This window comes from Sceloporus undulatus, chromosome 5, assembly GCF_019175285.1.
Source record: "Sceloporus undulatus isolate JIND9_A2432 ecotype Alabama chromosome 5, SceUnd_v1.1, whole genome shotgun sequence".
Lineage (NCBI taxonomy): Eukaryota > Metazoa > Chordata > Lepidosauria > Squamata > Phrynosomatidae > Sceloporus > Sceloporus undulatus.
This window is the reverse complement of record NC_056526.1, coordinates 137,318,031-137,339,064: the sequence shown is the minus strand read 5'-3', so window position 1 is coordinate 137,339,064 and position 21,034 is coordinate 137,318,031. Positions and strand designations below refer to the sequence as shown.

The following is a 21,034-nucleotide window of genomic DNA, read 5'->3' as shown; positions in this document are numbered from 1 at the left end:
GAACACATGGTGAAATGCAACTTCAACTAACAGCTTGTGGCTCCCATGTCCATAGGTGATGATTCTCTGGGGTTAGTCTGAACTTCAAAGGAGCTATCCATGGTGGTGAAGTTATTTTGGGGATTAGGTCCAAGCACCTCAATAGGTCTTTTAAAGATTATACTAAAACCCACAGTGGAGTCAACAGCCCACCTCCAATATGGAACTAACCAGCTCCCACTGGTAACTTCAAAATTAAGATGAACAATCAGTACTGTTAAAGTACAGTCGGCCCATCTTATACATGGATTTTTTATACACGGATTCAAGCATCCATGGTTTGAAAATGTTCAAAAAAAGTATAAATTTCAAATATCAAACCTTGATATTTCCATTTTTATAAGGGACACCATTTTGCTATTCCATTATATTTAATGGGACTTGAGCATCCACGGATTTTGTTATCAACGGGGGATCTTGGAACCAAACCCCAGCGTATAGCAAGGGTCCACTGTATTAGGGGCAGGTTAAGTAATTGAAAATTGTTTGCAGGAAGGAATCCCGCCCCATCAGTGTTGAGGGAGGGGAGGCTCCTAAAATCACTGTTCTCAAATAGAAATGCTTTTATTTATTCATTTCACTTTTAATCTACCAGCATTTCCAGAGGAACTGCCTTAGTTTCTGCAAAGCACTGTATTTTTAATATGCTGCTAAAATAGAACCATAACTCTATGTATTGTATAATCACATGTGACCTCGTCTTCTATACCACAATGTATTTGAAAGGTATTTTGGGAAATGTATTGGGAAAGCCTTGGGTAAACTTAGCTTGTGAATTTGTTCATCCAGTCATGTAGAACATGATGTGATGGCAATCCCTGGTTCCTTGCACTGAGCATATGATGTTCAAAGGTGCATATCATAGTTTGGTTATTGTTAATTGCCATCAAGTCAGCTTCGACTCCCAGTGACCTCGTTTTCAACAGCCCTTTTCAGGTCTTGCAAACTCAAGACTGTGGCTTCTTTAACTGAGGAGTTGCTCGCATAGCTAAAAAACCTGGCTTACCTTTCCCGTTTTGAATTCTAATTCAGGATGCAGCCAGATATTATCAGATGCATTTTGCTTCTGATGGCGGCTGAGTGCAGCCCAGCTAACTTCCAGCTAGAATCTGAACTCAGTAGGCTGATTTGCAAAGTTGGGAGCTTTCTGGTTTTGAAAAGAGGCTGGCTGAGCATGGCTTTTAGCCAGAAGTTAGCTGGGATTCACCCGGCCACTGGCATTGGTGGCAAAATGTGTCTGATAATACTGAGCTGCATCCTGAATTGACTCTATCCATCTAGAATGCAGTCTTCTTCTTTTCCTACTGCCTTCCACTTTACCAAACATTCTAGGCTTTTGTTATGAGTTGTGTCTTCTCATGATATGTTCAAAGTATGATAGTCCAGTTTAGTAATTTTGGTTTCTAGAGAGAGTTCCAACTTGAAGTTGAAGCCATTTATTTGTGTGTGTGTTTTTTGCAGTCTATAGTATCCCTAGAACTTTTCTCCAGCCCTATGTTTCAAATGAGTTAATTTTTTTAATCTGCTTTTTTCACTGTTCAGTTTTTATGACCCTACATAGACATCATATGTCAAGCCATGGATAGTTCCGACTTTAGCATTCAATTATATATACTTGAGCATCTTGGCTTATTCTTTGACTGTTGCCCTTCCAAATCCTAATCTTCTAATTTCTTGACTACAGTCCCTATTTAATGACTGATTAATGACTGATCCAATCTTTTAATTATTTCAATGTCTAAATTTTCTACTTTAAATTTATGTAAATCATTGGTGGTCATTGTTTTTGTTTTCTTAATGTTCGACTGAAGCCCTGCTGTTGTGCTTTCTTCCTTGACTTTCTTCAATAGCTGTTCAAAGTCGTTGCTGTTTTCTGCTAGTAGTGTGGTGTCATCTATGTATCTTACATTTTTGATGTTCCCTTCTCCAACAGCCAATACAGTACATGTCAATAAATTTATCAGCCTTACCAGGAGTCTATCTAATCTTATTTTAAAAGCCTTTCTACCTGCTGATCATCTTTTCTTCAGGTCATGAATTTTAAAGACTAATTATGTATAAAGTATGTGTTAACAATGTGTTGAAAACCTGTTAATGTTTTTAACAGGTTTTAATTTCTTTATACTTTAATTACATTTTAAGTTTTGTATATAGTGCATTTTTAGCTATGTTTGTTTTAACTTTTGTGAGTCACTTTGAGTTCCAAACTGGGGAAAAGCCAAATTATTATTACCGTACTTTCTGGCGTATAAGACGTCTGGGCGTATAAGACGACCCCCAACTTTTCCAGTTAAAATATAGAGTTTGGGATATACTCGCCTTATAAGACTACCCCTCTTCCAACGCACACCAAATAAAAATTAAAAAAAAACCATCAGATTTGATTTCAATATGGTAATTTTAATTCAAATGCTTATGACATGCAGGTACTTAGCAGGAAAACTTGTTGTATACAAAGCTTGGATTGGTCAGCTCTCCCTGCCTGCCCAGCCCTCCCTGTCTCCAAGATTTTCTTCTACCGTACTTATACAGCACCGCCCTTGCTGCTTTCATATGGTCACCACATATGGAGGGTATGCAGCTGCAGCCGTTTTTGAGCTCCCCCCACCATATGCGGCGACCACAGATTCTCCAGTCCGGCTCGGAAGTTTCAGCCCTATAAGACGACCCCCGGCATATAAGACGACCCCCTGACTTTTGAGAAAATTTTCCTGGGTTAAAAAGTAGTCTTATATGCCAGAAAATACAGTATTTATGTATTTATCTAGAACTTCCTGCCAGCTATCTCTATTGGGTGACCCTGAATTCTATTATAATAAGATGAGAGGTATGTCTGTATACAATTTATGGAAAGCTGTGCACGTTGTAAACCCCTCCCACCTCAAAAATAACTTCATAAAGGTTAGGTTTCAGGCAGGACTTGCTGTTTTGATTATACAGAATGAGATTCAGAACCTTTAGTACCACAATACTTAGGTTTATTATTGCATTAATGAAAAATGTATAAACTGCTATAGTTAAATCATTTCTAAATTTACAAAACCCTAGTTAGGGTTGCAAGCTTGACTTTGTTTAATTGGAAGATCAATCAGTGTGATTTGAAGCATGTTACTCATCATAAAGTCTCACTTAGTAAATTGAGTCATATTCCCTATAGGTTCAGGTTTGCAACTGGATGAAATTAGTCTAAGTGATATGTTAGTGGCACTGGGAACAAAGCATTCCAAAGTCCAGGAGATATTTTGGGCGTATTTTGTGCATTTTGCTTTGTCCAATAAAGATATCACTATTTTATGGAATTTGGGTGTTAATGTACTTTTATTATCATCTGGACTTCGGAATGCTTTGTTCCCAGTGCTACCTGACCAGAAAAAGGAGAGGCCTGCTTGCATAGATATCCCTCAATACCATCTCAGCTCAGAACAATACCAACAATATCTTGACAAAATGCAGGCCCGTGACTAACATCCTCATATTTTAAAATATTTTTTCTCCGGTATGATTTTAACACCTTTTCCTTTACTGCAGTGTTACAATAAGTGGACTTATTACAAACAATTAAAATATTATACTCTTACTTATGTTTGTATAAGACCATAATTTGCTCTGCAATTTTGTAGTTCATAATATATTAATGAAGAATCAGTCATTAGGTGACCATTAATTTTGGAATCCTTTTTGAAACTGCTTTTACTGTGTTGCAGCATGCAGAGCAGAAGTTGTGAGCAGCAGGCTGCAACCCTAAATTTAATGATGAGGAATTCAGAGAAAAGCACTCCTGTGGGAAGCCATGAAAACATATCTGAGGATTCCTCATCTTATGAACTCTTTTATGATTCCCTGTCAGACATACCAGATGGGGATTTTTCAAATGACCTGTCTGCCTTTCTGAGTGAAGAGGAAATAAGTAAAAGCCTTGAACTTGCTCACAAATCTATTACAAATTCTGTACAGGAAGATGAAAAAGCAACACAGGGGTTCACCTATTACTTCAACACTTCTCCAAACTCACCAGATGATGACTCTTCCAGTGAGAACAAAGAACAAGAAATTTCCAAGAGGACCCAGGTGACCATCCCAAATTCATTGCGGATTTCAGTACAACCAGAGCAGAAAAAACAGAATACATATCCTCAAGAGGCTAACAATTTTTTAAATGGAAGTGGAAAACAATCCAATACCTCCCCCCTGCTACCTGCAAGACCCAGCTTTATTCGCAGTCTAAAAAATGCTGAAAAATGTGGCCCAAAATGCAAACCAGCTTCAACAGATGATGTTCCCTTCAAAAATAAAATATGTGACAAAGCAGCTACTTTAATTGAGGAGCTCTCCTCCATCTTTCAGGAAGCAGCCAAGACAAAAGTCAGAAGCCCAGATGGAAACTCCTCTTCTCCAGATAGTGGATATCTTTCCCCTAAAAACAAACAAACAACCATACCCAGTTCTTCAAGGAACCCAGCCCATGACAAAATATGCATAGAGGTTACAACAAAGAATGAAATACCTGAAGGTATTGATGCTGGAGAATTTATGCCACAAAGGAAGAAAGACTCTCAAGACAGTGATGGTGTCTCCATGAATCATGTCACGGAAGAAAGCCATGATCAGCCATCACCCCCTCGATTTATCCAAAAACTCAGGAGTCAAGAAGCTGATGAAGGAAGCAAGGTGATACTTGAGTGCAGAGTTGTTGGAAACCCAACACATGTTAGGTAAGGCCACATATTCTATTTAGAAAGTGTAACCAGTGGCTGTTATGACTTAATAATAAAGTGGGCCAGCACAACAGCAATATGGATACAGATTGAGTCTCTCTTATCCAAAATGCTTGGGGCTAGAAGTGTTTTAGTTTTCATAGTTTTTGCTTATTTTGGAATATTTGCATATACATAATGAAATATCTTGGAGATGGAACCCAAGTCTAAACATGAAATTCATTTTTGTTTTTCATATACACCTTATACACATAGACTGAAGGTAATTTTATGCATAATATTTTCTATTATTCTGTACATGAAACAAAATTTGCTTACATTAAACCATCAGAAAGCAAAGGTGTCACTATATCAGCCACCCATGGATTTTAGAATATTTTGGATTTCATATCTCAACCTGTACTAATTTAAGTTGATCCTTTGACTGAATCATACACAAGCTATGAATGAATCCACAAAATTTAACTACAGTAGTTTTAGTAGCCAGGCGATATCGTAAGCAGCCCTCCTCTGTCTTCTATCTTTTGTGAAGAAGACTCAGGACACCAAAACAGGGTCAGCCTTACACTAACCCTAAAGGCTGCTATTTGTGAATGAAATCAGTCTTTCTGCAAGTTCCAGGCTTTTTGCCACACTGAGGGTCAGTGTATTGGTACTACAGTAGTAAATAGTGAAGTGTCATCATACTTTAATAAATAATAAAGTAAATAAATAATGTCAGCCCACATCGCCACACCTCCAGTGATGGTCCAAAAATGTAGGCAGCTGTACTGATCCATATCCATAACCATAATGTCCAGCAGCAGCAAGACTTTTGTAAAGCTAGCAGGTCTTTGTATTCAAGACCAAATCACAGACACACACACACACACAAATGTATGACAAGAAGAATGGCTCTTAAAAATATGATATTGCTCCATCCCCATATTACAGCTGCTGTGAGGGATGCAACTGAACTCAGAGAGGACATGGAAGTGTGCAGGGATGCCACATGACATCATCATCTGTACTCATCAAAAGGTTTCATTGCTTTGACTTTGCAAACACAGGCTCTACTACATCACACATTAAACTGTTTTTACTGCTAGGTCCTGAATGAGAAGGAGTCAGATATATCATTCTGAAATTATGTCTGAGGAACATAACAATACAATCTAGGTCCTTCTGTTTGGTGTCAAGTGTTACCTTTGGTGCTGTAGATCATTAGACACATGGCAGCAGCAGACATGTCAGATGGATTTAGGGGGCTTTTTTGCTGTCACAACTATATTGTGTCAGGGGTGTTTGGTGGCTTTCCTGTAATGGGACAGTAAATTCACTATGAGGTTTGGACCAAACTTTATACCAGAGAGTATAAATAGATAGATTCAGCACTGTGAAAAGTTCTTTTAAAGTTTAGAAGAAAAATTGATTTACCATTACACTGACATAGAAACCACCAGTTGCCACTGCAATTCACTTATCATTTTCTTCAGTGGATCTTTTATAAAAGTTTTATAAAAATGATAAAAGTGATAAAATTCTTATATAAAATTTTGTAAAATTAAGCACCCAGCCACTCTGTTTTATACACTTGCATGAAGAAACATAAGCTACGAAATGGTAATCAGCAGGCACTTGTCTAGATGTGATATCTTTTGTTCAAGGTGACTCAATGCTAATACCTACAAAACCAAACTATTATCAGGAATTAGTGGAATGATTTCTTCCCATGTTTTAGTAAAGATTCTAGAGGCGGCTTTTACACTGGAATGTATACTAGCCTCAAGAAAACATGTAGTTTTCATTAACATGTTAATATTTTGTTTCATAATACTACACTTGAAACTGGTGTCGCCATTAATAAGACAAGTGAAATAGATTTTTGTGACCTTAAAGGACACGAAACATAGAACACAGACAAATACTTGTAGTAACATACAATGTGGACAGAAACTTATACATATGTTAGTGAATCAGAAGTTTTCAAGAGAACAGTGAGACCACTTTTTTGTACTGAATAAGGATGGCTTGTAGGGGATTGACTTCTTGTGAAGACACACCCAACTAAAGGTGGTGGCAGGTTTGGGTGTGCAACGCTGGTGAGATCAAACTCTTCTACCCAAAAAGGCTCTGAAGCTGAATGTAAAGTTCAAAAAGGGGGGAAATTTAATTTAAAGAACAAAAATAAAGAGTTTTCTCCTCCCCAGCTCTAGATAAAAGATACTTTATAGTTTGAGTTTCAGCAATCTTCAGGATGTCATCTCTCTGGGTTTGATCTTGGTTTGATCTCCTCACTCAATGGTGCTGGTGCAGGGTCTTTCAGCTCCTGAATTCTTTGTCTTGAAGTAGGTAACTAATTTCTGGTAACTGATTTGGCTAACATGTAAGAAATGCCCTTTCCAGCTGCCTGGCCCTGTTTGCCACCAAAAGACAGCTCTCTGCCTGCTCACAGCAAAGACTGCTCCAAAACTAAAAGCCTCTAGCTGAAACAGAGCATGATGGGAAGGGGCAAACCAAACCTGGAAAAAATGCAGAGACTTTACAGCTCCTCCCACAACTAATACAATGAACATTTCCTACACTAAAACATACTATGGCGGGTTATAGACCGCCGCTTTGATGCGGTCTGCCGCCGCTGCCGTTTGCTCCGTAAGGGAGCCGTCGCAGCCACACCGCGCGGCTCCCTTACAGATCAAAAAAGAAGCTCCAAAATGGAGCTTCTTTCTGCGGCGCCCTAATGACGGCACGAAGTGCCGCTGGCGCACTCGCGACGTCATTAGTGCCGTGACACGTTCGGACGCACAGCGTCCAATACGTAAAGATGGCGCCGGCCGTGTGGAACGGCCAGCACCATATTGTACGGACAGAGTCCATATTAGACCCAGGGGCGTCTAGAAGAGACGCCCCTTTTTTAAAATGGGACGTCCTGCGGATGTCCCAAGTGGCGGTTTATAACCCGCCACTATGGCCTGAACTAATATGAAAGAAAATGCAGGGGGGAATTAAAACACTCCTGGCTGGACATCACACTTCTTAACAACATAAGAAGCAAAGCTGTCTAAAGCCTCAGTCCAAATGCCAGGTAAAGGCCCAATGAATTAATCGTTGGATGGGAAGTCAACATTTATGTAAATTTTGCCAATTCTGTAAGCCTGTTCTCATGCCATCTAAACTAGCTGCCATCACAGGATCCTGCCACAGGGATTTTTCTCTTTTTGTTTCATTATTCTGAATCTGTTACAAAACCATTTTGGCTGCATGATTCCTGTATTCTAGTTTTATGAGTTACAATGAAATTATATTATTTTTCTCCAATCTCTCCACATTATATTATATATACTATTATAACCCTATTTCATGTTTCTTCACCCTTCCTAAGTAATCTTTTTTCTAATTCATGGAAGTTTCAAATGTAAATTTCCTCATAGTTAAGGTTATGGCCCCCTAATCATTTTGATTTGTCCTTTTCTGTTCCTATCTCTTCTGTCAAATATCTGGTAAAGAAACCACTTTATAGTGAGTCCCTTTCCTAATCACCATTAGCCCAGAATTGGTCTTTTTTCATAGGAGATTATCACATCGCTTTTAAAGTACCTTATTCCTGACAGGATATGGGCACATTTAATTTTAAAACCGGGTGTTATCAGTAGCTGGGTGAATGCAACCCGTATGCAGCACAGATCCCAGACGTGCTTATTCAGCAGCTTTTCTAAAATGACAAAAAATCTCATTTTAGAAAAGCCACTAGGTAAGTGCAGCAGTGATTTGGGCTGCATACAGGGTAGCATCTGCACAGCCACCGGCAAGTGTGATAACACTGAGTTTTAAAATTAAATGTGCCTTTATCCTGTTGGCGATAAGGCACTTTAAAAGCAATACGATAATCTCCATAGATAGTCCACGTGAAATTAATATTTTCATTATTTTTTTCTGAATTAATTTTCATTAATTTCATTTCATTGACCATAGCCTTAGGATTTTTTTTCCTTGTTAGTCACTTAGTTCATTTCCTGTTCTTACCTCTTCAGAATACATCTACATTTTGTATTTTGTTAAAAAAATTTTGTCTGTATGTCCATACTTCTGTTTACAGTAAATCTATTTACCACTTTGTTGCCTATCCATCCAGTTCAGAAATATCCATTTTGAAGTCTTTGCAATTTGACTCACTTGTTAACTGATCTGTAATATTCTGTTCCATTCCTGAAAATATTGGTCACAGATTTCTAATTTTGCCATAGAGAGGCAAAGAATCTGGGCTGCCTTACAATAGAAATGTTGAAGAATATGCTGCAGATGGCAGCTTCTTCCTGAAAAAGAAAATGCTGGATGTGATATATCAAAACATTCCCCAGTATTTGAGCATATGTAAAGTAAGGACAGTGTTGCAGGAAATTCTAAAACTGATGCAAGTGACTGTTGTAAAAATGGCCTAAACCTTTTATTCAGTAAAGTGGTGCTACTTAATGATTGCCAGTACATAAACACAAGTACAGTATGTGTGACCTAAAAAGTATGTAGACAATGCCTTCTGAACCTTGGCGTATTAGTTTCATTTTCATATCAAATGTACCTTAAAAGAGTGTGAGGTCAATAAAGTTGTCATTCGCTCACATTTGGGCAAGCTTATATTCTTACAGTTATAGTAATTGCTTTCACATGGAGTCTGTGCTTTTCCATTCTCCCTCTACTGTAATCTATTATATTAAGCACAATGTGCGTGTCTGCGTAAGCCCTTTTCAAACATTCCATCATACTCTCCTCACATTTCTGTCACATTCTGGCATGTGAATCCACTGTAGTATGACTAAGGACCACTGCATACATTATTAATAGGTAAAGTTGGGTTTCTTCCAGATCATGCATTTAATGGGCCAGCTTGAGGAACTGCCCTTGTTCTTGTTCACTTTGACCAGAGCAATTATCACATCTACAGCATACCTTCCAATTGTCCCAATTTGTCAGGGATAGTTCCAGTTAATCTGGCATCCCATGTTTTCAGATGCCTTTAAAAATGTCTCAATTTCTCTTTTCTCCTCTAATTTTCCCCTTTTGTGCTCAGCTTATTTCAGTTGCTGCAAATAGAGATCAAAGTGCAAAAGCACCTTGTACTCAGTTGCTCCAGAGAGAATGTATGTAGTTTGTATTCAATTTATTCAAGGGGAAGAGAGAAGGGGATAAAATCTTTCCCATTAGGCTCAGGCAAAGGCAAACTGCTGCAGCCTCTGCTAGCTTGTGTGTTCTTCTCTTTAAAGATATTTTCCCATTTTCACCAGTCTGAAACTGCTTGGCCACACATATTGCGGTTTTCATCAATGAAATGTTGGAGAGTATGCTGCAGATGGCATCTTCTCCGTGAACTTCACTCGGGACTTGGACCCTGCTCATTCAAGCTAGCCATGGAAGACGTATAAGAGGGCTTCCTGTTCTTATTGAGCCTTGTTTGTGTGATCCTGTGCCCTTGTTGGGTTGCATCCTGACTTCTGGCTAACTTCTAGTTGTGGTTGTGTTTTGGTTCTGGCTTGCTTGTTTAGTTGCTAGCTCCTGTGCCCATGATTACATCTCAGCCTGCTCACACATAGGTCTTAACAGCATATACACTTGTTAAATAAGAAGTCATTTTTCACAATGTCCTTTATTAGTCTATTAGTTTTTCTTAACAACAAAATCATTTCCTGAACAAACCCATTTTGCTTCTCCAAACCTTTAGCCTTAAAGGGAAGGAAGAGTGTATTAAAACATTTTATGAACGTATGTTGACACCACAGCTTGGAAAAGCTACTTTCTTGGGCTACAGCTTCCACAATTCCTCAGCCAGTATGGCCCAGGGTTTCCATCCACAGGAACCTTGTTACTGCTCACAGTCAAGTGGATTTACATTCCAGACATTTACTGTCAATGCACACAGGCTTGACTTGCATCTGGGTGCTAAGGGACATTGGGTCCAGTTTCAGTTCTACACCTGTTTAGTGTAATGCCTCTTAGTTAGGCAAACCAGCTTCTAAAGATATGTTTTTCCTAGTTTTAACTATGTATCTTTTCCCTGTGGTCCTTCTTCTCAGAACTCCATCATGTGCTTCAGAAAGCCAAAATCTATTTATACTTTCTGCATAGCCATCCTTCCAGAATATATCTAGGTGTTATCCTCTCACTGGAAGGATTGATGGAAGCACCAGCTGTGCCAGTATCTTTAGCTGGTCTTTAAAGAGCATAACTGATGCCTGTAATGAATAAGCAAGATGAGCCTAATGGGGATGTGTGACTTTTCCATGTGGGCAAACATCACAAACACCTTGGGTGCCAGATCAGGTCAGCAAATACATATATCTCTCATGTTGGATCATAGAACACTATTTCTGTGGTGTGATAGGAACAACGTCTCTCTCACTGCTACAGAGGCACTAAGCCTGCTTCTGCCAATAGCTTGAGAACTATAATCAGTATGAAGGCAAGCATATGCTTTGCTGCCAGGAGGATTGATTGACTAGGAAGGGGGAAATCCTGTCTGATCTCTGAGTGCTCTGACAGAGAAGGCGAAATATCTCACAAAACTACCAGTCCCAGGATTCTATCGCATTGAGCCATGGCAGTTAAAATGGTGTCATACTGCATTAGTTTTGCACTATAGATGCAGCCATTGTTGTTGTTGTCATTCTGTTTATTTATATCCTGACTTCCTCCCAGTACAGTACAGGGACTCAAGGAGGCTAACAAACTTAAAACAGTATAAACATTAAAAAATACAAAGTTCAAAACAACAATTCAAACATTTAAAAACATTACTTTATTAAAATTTAAAAATTTAAAATTCTTTAAAACAAAAACAAAACAGCACCCATATCAGTATCTGAAGATCTGGTGGCATAAAAATGTTTTTATCTGCCATCAAAAAGAAATCAAAGATGGAACCATTCTGGGCTCTCTAGAGAGAGAGTTCTGGAGCTTGGGAGCAGCCACTGAAAAGGCCCTCTTCCTTGTTCCCACCAAATGCACCTGAGAGGGTAGTTGGACAGAGAGAAGGGCCTCTCCCAATGATCTCAATACTCTGGGGGGCTCATACACAGAGATATAGTCCTTCAAATAGCCTGGACCCAAGCCTTATGGTCCATTCCATCTGGAAGGCAACATCTAGATCCATTTCCTACACATCTGAAGGGCCCAGAAGTGGCACATTATGTATGAAGATGCTTGTGTAGGGCTCCTGTCAAATCTGAATTGGTCTTAGGACAGAACACAGAAAACTGGAAGTTTCTACTGCTACCACTGATGCTGCTGTCCCTAGTATGCAGTATGCAATGTTTTTCTGTAGGCACTCCAGTTTCTTCAGGTGTGTCTTCTGTGATAATAATGCATATAGATCTTAGAAAATTACTTTTCTGGACTCCAGCTACCAAAACACCCAGTCAATATAGCCATGATGAATGCCCCTCCCAAGATGTTTTCTACTGCTAATTTAAATGATCAACCTATCTGCTGCTGAAACTAGAAATTCTAAGTCTTTTCAATACTTCTGCATAAAAATAAAATTCTATTTTTAGAATATTTTTCATTTATTTCAAGCAAACCAATGCAGATTTTATCCCCACTAAAAGTTATTTTAGCCCAATAGATTAAGGTTATAGACCTGAACACATCTATCAGTAAAGCCTAGTGAACACTGTGGGATTTGCCTTTGAGCAGATATGCACAGGACAGTGTTGTAAGAGAGCTTTAGGTGGATTTTTTAATACTGTACATAGAGATTGGTAGCATGTAAGAATAAAGCTCTGTGGATGTAAAAGAGCTGCCAAATAGTTGTGGGTTATTTTTGTCATTCTATTTTATATTCCCATGCCAGAGGTGTTCTTTAATTTGAAGTGGAGAAATGTGAAGTGGAGAAACTATAAGAATATATTTCAATGGCAGTACAGTTGTTTATCATGGCACTGTACTTTCATTGCTTCAACTGAAGATGTCACTATACCTCAAGTCAGTCGGAACAGAAAAACCCTTTAATTATTCATTTTACTGAGTAACACCAGAGGGTAGAATGTTTCAAAATGCTTTTACATACAACAACAGTTAGTACATATCTTTAGTATGCAGCCCTGAACTTTATACAGTATTGCGATTTAGAAATCTATGATTGGTAACAGCCAGAGATCAATTATTTAATTGCTAATTCTGGCTATAAATAGCTGTGATGTTATGTAGTAGCTACAATTCATGGCACTACAGGACAGGGCAAATTGAACTGAATACAGACCAAAAGGAAGCTAATTCCTATTAAAATCAATATCAAACATTAGTCATGACTCACTTTATATCCCACTGATTTTATTGGGATCATAGTTATTGTTATTTTATTTATTTATGTCCCATCTTTCTTCCATTATAGGGGCTCAAGGTGGCCAACCAAAATTGAAACAGTGCATGCTAAAAACAATACAAAGCATTAAAATGTAAATACAAGTTGAAAAAACAAGCAATTTTAAAAAGGTAGAAACACATTACACATCAAAATTAAAATATATTAAACACTCTGTACAAAAATCTATAGGAACCTTGCATTGCATTTAAAGTCCAACAGTGTTGAAAAAGCCTGGCAGTTTAAGAGTGTTTTATCAGTTGCCGAAATAAGAGCATAGATGGGGCCGTCCTGGCCTTTCTAAGGAGAGGGTTGGTGGGAGCAGCCACCAAAAAGGCCCTCCCTCATGTTCCCACTAAAGAGCCTGAGAGGATGATGGGACAGAGATTAGGACCCCTCTTGATGATCTAAGTGTTCTAGTGGTTCCATAAAGGGAGATACAGTCTTTCATATAACTTGGACCTGGGCCATATAGGAATTTATAGGTGAAAATCAGCACTTTGAATTGGGCCCAGAAACAGACCAGCCAGTGGAGTTGTAACAAGGGAGTTGTGTCTTCCCTATAGCCAGCACCAATTAACAACCTGGCTGCAGGTTTTTGGGGTAACTGAACACTTTTCCAAGCAGTCCCATATAAAGCACATTACAGTAATCCAAACAGGATGTAACCAAGGCATGTACCACAGTGGCCAGATCTGACTTCTCCAGTTCGACTAATTTAATTGAGATCCAGTCCACTGGGTTTCCACACAAACCCAGGGAATAAATTTGAAGAATGTACAGTCTATTTCATAGTCATCAACAATTTCCTAAGTGTCCATCATGTTTCATCAAAAGAAAGTAAAGACAACCACCAAAAACAATTAGCTAAAATTATTATATTACACTTATAACCACCTGTCTATATTCTGCTGTATGTGAAAACTTCAGATGGTTATCTTGCAGCACCTTTGAGACTAACTGAAAGAAAGAAATTGGCAGCATGAGCTTTCATAAACTTCAATCTACTTCCTCCAAATGCATCTGAGGAAGTAGACTGAAGTCTACGAAAGTTCATGCTGCCAATTTTTCTTTCAGCTATATCTTTGAATTCAGTTGGTTATGTTTGCTTAAATCCATTCATTTAGAAGAGTAGTGAACTGGTGTTCTTTCACTATTATTGAACTGTAATTTGCACTACCCCTCATCATTGGCATTGCTTGCTGGGGAAATGATAGTTGCAGTCCAATATCATCTGGAATCAGTGTGGTGTAGTGATTTGAGCATCAAACTATGACTCTGGAGACCAGAATTTGATTTCCCATTCAGGCATAAAACCCACTGAGTGACCTCAGGCAAGTCTCTCAGCCTCAGGGGAAGGCAATGGCAAATCTCATCTGAACAAATCTTGCCAAGAAATCCCCATAACAGGTTCACTTTAGGGTCTCCATCAATTAGAAACAACTTGAAGGCACACAGCAGCACAGCATCATCTAGAAGGACATGACCACCCCTTCCATGCTTATGTATTTATAAATATGTTCATCCCATACATCTATTATGAGATCTCAGTGTGACAAATAGATAAAACAGCATACATAATTTAAATAATTCCAGATTAAGATCAGTAAATAATTTGAACAAGATAAAATTGTATAAGATCACATAAATAAGTTAAACCCGTGTTAAAGGGCTAAAAAGGGTTAAAGAGTCTTTTTTAAAATAAAAGTTAACAAGGCCCCAAATGCTTTAATAAAAAGACATGTCTTGACCTGGTGCTGAAAAGAAACCAGTGTTGGCACCAGTCAGGTCTCCAAAGGGAAGGGCATGCCACAAGTGGGCTGCCACAGCTAAGAAGGCCCTCCTCCATGTCTTTCCCCATCACATTGTCCCTACTGGTGGAATACAGTGGAGAGCATCTCTAACAAATCTCAGTCCTCAGGCAGGTATATATAAGGAAAGGCACTTCTTCAACTAAGAAGGTCCCAAGCTTTTTAGAGCTTTGAATGTCATCACTAGCACCTTCAATTCAAATTGTAATTTAGATAAAGTGACCATATATGCATCCTGTTTTATAATAATATGATTCAGAGCTGGATCTGGTTAGCACTTCCATTAGGGATCTCCCAGGAATCTTAAATATTCCAGCTTAAGTTTAATGAAAGGAAAACAAGCTGTAAATAGAACAAATAATGGATTTCTGTCTTTTCTTGTTTTAAATGTACCCAAATTTACTTTTAAAATGATATATCAGGATCCAATGGAATGTTGACTTACCAATGCATGTGAAAGCTGCCTCTATAGAGACAATATAAATATATGAGGCAGCTGAATTTTTCTGCTGTATTTAGCCCACCTTCAACATCTCTCATCCACCCACCCACCCTTCACTGTAAGGAAAGAGGAAGATCATCTTCGTAGTTAAAAGGTTTTCTTGTAATATTTTACCATTTATTATCATCATCATCATCATCATCATCATTATCATCATCATCATTATTGCAAGACAATTCATATAAATGTCAGGACAGCCTGTTCAGCTTCCAAAAACAACTACCCTGTTTACTGATAATAAAACTGCTCCATGTTTTAGATTTAGCCAAAGCTACATGTTAGCATGACTATTCAAGGGTGAGTTGCTTTAATGTTTTAGAATATTAGAAGAAAAATATTATTCCATACTACATAACTGGTGCTGATGTGACCCAAAGGCTATGTGGGAGGAAAAATGTTGTCTCTATGATTGTTTCTCTGTGTTGCGTAGTGTTGGTACTCCAGGGCTGCTATAAAATTTCATAAAAACAAGCTCAGTGGCAAGTTCTCTTTAAAGCAAGATCTGTTGCTAAACAGCAGCATTGGGACAAAGAGGGTATTATAGAATTGAAGATATCTTTGTTCTAAAGCTTCCCCAAGCTACAGGGTTTTACCCATTTACCTAGTAGTAAGCCTCATGAAGCTCAATGGGATTTCCTTCCTAGTAGACAATGTACTGGATAACACTGTTCCTGACTGTGGTTATCTCAACTGTTCTTCTCCATGAAACCTGGAAAATGATGAATATGATGCTATTGTACATATATATTGTCAATCAGTCAGTCATAATTTATTACTGTCCATAGACTCAAAATTTAGAAATTCAAGATATACAAGTCATCAAAATTCCCACAATAAAATGCCTCACAATGAAATTCCCCATAATTAAGGAAGTTGCTAAATCTAACTCTATCTAACTCTTAACTCTCACTCTAACTGTCCCCTTATACATAGTAGGCTCTAATCCTAGCTACCTTAGAGAGAAAATTGGCAACTGCAAGAATGACATTCAAGCATTTAGATTCCAGCAAGAATTTTACATATAAAAGGTTTATTATTATTATTATTATTATTAACCTTTATTTATGAAGCGCTGTAAATTTACACAGCGCTGTACATACAATCTTTTTAGTTAGACGGTTCCCTGCCCTCAGGCTTACAATCTAAAAAGTACTTGCCCCGGAGGGAGAGGGGAGTGGTGACGGGAAAGGGTAAGAGGTCCAGCAGTTCCTCTCAACCTCCGAGGCCTGGACCAAGGCAGATGGACTGAAGGGAGGGCTTGGCTTCAAAATGGAAGGTTAATCATTATCCAGGGAAAATACATACTCAGAAGTAGGATAATACATATACAGTACATAGCAATACAGGAAATGGATCAATAAACAGCCAACAACAGAACATCAGATAGTAAGCGACAATTATGCGATGCCTGGGAAGGCTTCTCTGAATAGGATGGTTTTCAACTCCGTTTTGAAGCTGGTTAATGAAGTGATGGCTCTTGCTTGTGGAGGAAGAAGGTTCCAGGAGTGAGGGGCAGCAAGTGAAAAGGGGCGAATCCGGGATGGGGCAGAGGAAATCCTGGGCTGGGACAGGAACCCTTGACTACCAGAACGGAGGGCCCTGGTGGGAAGGTGAGGAGAAAGAAGGTCAGATAAGTAAGGAGGGGCCAGTCCATGGTTTGATCTTTCATTCATCTTACTTAATAATCGGTAGATTTTGGCTTTTCAAATCTGGTTGTAAAGATTACAGTGCAATAAAATATGTTTCATAGACTCTACGTCCAAGTTACTCCATGGGCATCTTCTTTTGGTTTAAGGAACACCAGAAAATCTACTGTGAAGTAGTTCCATGGAATATACATTTCACCAGACCACCAACTTCTGAGTAGCCTATATCCTCACAGTTCACCATTTTTACACAAGACTAAATGGGAGTGAATCAGTAAACCATAGAAATTCCATGAGAACCATTTTCTTTTGTCTGTTCGTGCCAAAATATCTATATTATTTATTTATTTATTTATTATTTATTTATTTATTTAGCAATGTAGATTTGTACAGCGCTGTACCTAAAAACAATAAATATAAAAGAGTAAACCAGCCTATGGAGTACAATCTAAGAAATAATAGGAAAATACATATTCTGTAAACTGGTCCAGAAAGCCAAACTTTTAAATAGTCAATCATCAAATTCACCATCGCACAAGACTAGACAGGTGTAATGCCACAAAAATCCCAAAGAAACCACCTTCTTGACATATTCCTGAAAATATGGCCCTTTCCCTGGAAAGTTAGCATTCTGGACCAGTTTTCAAAAGATAGATGCTTTGCCTGAAGAAGATACTGAGAAATCAACGATCTCTGGAATTTTTCTAGCTTGTTACATCACTTACACCTAGTCTTCTGCAACAGCTGGATTTGGTGAGCATACGGATGGGCTATACGGAAAGTGGGTATTTGGGGAACCATTTTCCCACCTCCGGTTTTGAAAAAACATTGATCTGACCCTCATGTCATGTTCATTTTCTGTACATGACGTGAGGGTGTGTCATTTTGTACTTCACAATAGGCAGCAAAACATCTAAGGCTAGCCATTCTCTCTTAATGTACCAGAAAATATGGTGTGAAATATGTGCCTCCTGACACTTGCCTCTACCATGCCAAACAAGAAGCTGCCCCTGAAATATGGAACAACTTCATGGCATCCTCCAAATCAGAATAAGGAAATGCTGTGGGGAGCACAGTTGAAGATGTTCTTTCTTTGCCTTCAGACCAGTTATAATTAGGCCAATTTTTTTTAGAATGAAATTTCTCAGATTAGTAAAAGACATGGAAGTCCAGTGCTGGGGCAGATAGTTTATATGTTTAGGAACATAAGAGTCATTGTTCGCTGGAAATTCCAGACATCAGAAATCCATTCCACAAATTTGCGAATGCAGGCTTATGCACAGAAGTCCTTCTCAAAGATTTACCTGTCTCTAATAAGAATGTACTAAGATGATGTTGCTGAACCACATGTGTATCAGTTTTCACGTGTGAAATGTTGGAGGGTATGAGATGGTTAGTGTTCCAATGTGATAATGAGAGGTTTATGCTGAAGTTTATACAGACTATTTATTCCCATTTTCAGCGTTATGCTAAGTGGAATATACTACATAAAGCAGACCTATTCTTAAAATTGTAGGATTCTGACACCACTGGCAATACAGGAAAGAACAACTCGGGGGGGGGGGGAGATTACACTTGGAATTAATCTTAGTGGTGAAACTATAGTAATTGCTTATCAATACTGATACATCTACAATCCAGTGCTATTTGAATGCATTCTAAATTATTATACTTATTCAGTTTTTGACATATACCCATGCTTGCTTTCTGGCAAGACTGCATCTTGAACTGTTTAAAATTCTTGGAGGCAATACTGCAATTGACTAACCAAATTTAGATGGCACATTTTTGTGGGATGCAGTACATTGCTTCATAAATATTAATGTGGTAAATATAAATTATCACTTTAGACTATGACATAATAAGCAAAGAATGTTTCAAAGGACCTCAACCATATGATGTCTGATTTTTTTTCTATATGGGCTTGCTGGGATTTGTGTGTGTTGCACACACAAATCCCATCAGCATAACACCAGAATTGCATTAAAAAAACAAACACACACACACATGTATACAGCCACACACAGAAATGAAAGGTATGGTAGGTAGGGCATAGGGCAAGGTGGTGGGATTAAGGATGAAGGGGGAAGAGAGTGTGCAGAACCGGCAACAGCCTGGTCTCACAATTGAAGGAATGTGCAATAGAAAGTGCTCCCAAACCAATATATATGTACAGTACTTCCTTTCATTAATGGAGTCCTGGGGTGGTTAAATGCTGGTACTGAAGCCATAACGTTGTAAGTTTGATCCTAGTGAAGGGCTCCAAGGTCTTCTCAGCCTTCCATCCTTTCGTAGGTCAGTAAAATGAGTACCCAGCTTGTTGGGGGGCTTACATGTTGTAAAGTGCTTAGGGAGTGCTAGTTCACTGATAAGCAGTATAGAAATGTACTCGCTATTGCTGTTGCTACAATGTGACTGCAACAAGAATAGGAGTCATGTGATGAAGTCCATATTAGTTTGAGCACTGAATTGTAAATCTGGAGACTAAGTTTGAATCACCCTGTGACCATGAAAGTCTTCTGGGTGACTCTGGGCAAATTGTACTCTTTCAGCCTCAGGAAAGCCATGGTAAACACCCCTCTGAACAAATCTTGCCAAGAAAATCATGTGATAGGTTTGTTTTAGAGTCACCGTAAGTCAGAAAGGACTTGAAGACATACAATAAATCATGGTTTATGTGGGGGAACTTTCATGAGAAAATTTCATGAAACTTCACATGGTATATACTCCTCATTATATGCTTTTCATTCCCACTTACACAAAAAGCAGTTTGTGATCTGAATTGATGGATCAGTTTGACAGTGGAGCTTGGTTTCCACTACATTTGCCCCCATCTCATTTTTCCTTGTAATATAACCCATTTGTGGTTCACATTCATGAATGAATAGGTTCAAAATGGACCGGTTCCAGCTGGGCAAAGGGCAAATATAAATTTATTCCAATCCCCATCTGGTTCACATTTGTGCAGAATTGATTTATCCAAAAAGATGTGGAAAGCATCAGCTTCAAAAAGACGTGGGTTAAATGGGTGTAGCACATGGCCTCCCCTCTCCAAATCGCTTCAGTAAATCGATTCAAGTGGGAACCAGGGTCATTTGAACCGGTTCAAACTGAACTGTGATCCAGTTTAAAAGGTAGTGGGAATCAGGCCCAAGTTGGCAGTATTGCACATTTAGGGGCTCAGATTTTGTGTAATTGGTTTTGACATTACTCCTATACTGAACTGCGGAACAGCTTTCAGCCCATCAAATGTTAATGAACTACATTTCCCATTTCAGCCCTGATGGGAGCAGAGTGCGACCATTCTAAAATCCACAGAGCCCTTAACACTGTACAGTACTAAATGCTACTACCTGCGTTAGGAAAAGCTCCAAAAGTGATTGAACCTGTCTCAGACTGAAAGTGAAGTTTCTTGGGGGCATTCTGATGTCTTAAACTAATTAGCAAACAGGATTCCTATAAAAGTTGTTCTGAGGTAAGCTACAAGTAAAAGCAAGCATATGGCTTTTAAGATCTTATGCATGCCATTTTTGCTATTGAGGTATTCCTCTCTTAGTAGCTGCAATACCTTCAAAGCAAACAGAACTCAATGTTCCATCTTGTTGAGCATGTATGTAATAAAAAATGATTATTACTTTGTCTTTACAGTGCCTTTATATCAAAGAACCTGCTTGTTTAATTATTTCTGTCATAAGTTGGCAAGTTTTGCTTTGTGTTCAAGATAACTAAAATAGCATTCGTTGACCATGGAAAATAGGAAGATAAGGTAGAATTTAAACACAAAGGAGTGTGTGTGGTTGTTAAAGATATAGAACAGGCTGTATAACTTCAGATCCATCAAGGCGAAAGGAGATCATCAGGTATGCAGTTAATTCCATATATATATATATATATATATATATATATACTCTAAAAACTCTCCCGCCTACTTGCCTGAATTTCTAAAATGGCTTCTATTTATGTTAGCAAAGTAAGGAATAGTTGCTTTATAT

General features: G+C 38.5%; 1 protein-coding gene across 2 annotated transcripts in view; it reads left to right on the top strand.

The window, feature by feature from the left end:
• PALLD (palladin, cytoskeletal associated protein) overlaps window positions 1-21,034 on the top strand; it is a 304,050-nt gene that overhangs the window by 3,001 nt on the left and 280,015 nt on the right. For both annotated transcript variants that reach the window (XM_042468271.1, XM_042468270.1), the window contains exon 2: window positions 3,744-4,751. In XM_042468271.1, coding sequence (XP_042324205.1) covers window positions 3,745-4,751 — 1,007 coding nt within the window. In that variant the 5' untranslated portion in view covers window position 3,744. The remainder of the gene's footprint in view (window positions 1-3,743; window positions 4,752-21,034) is intronic.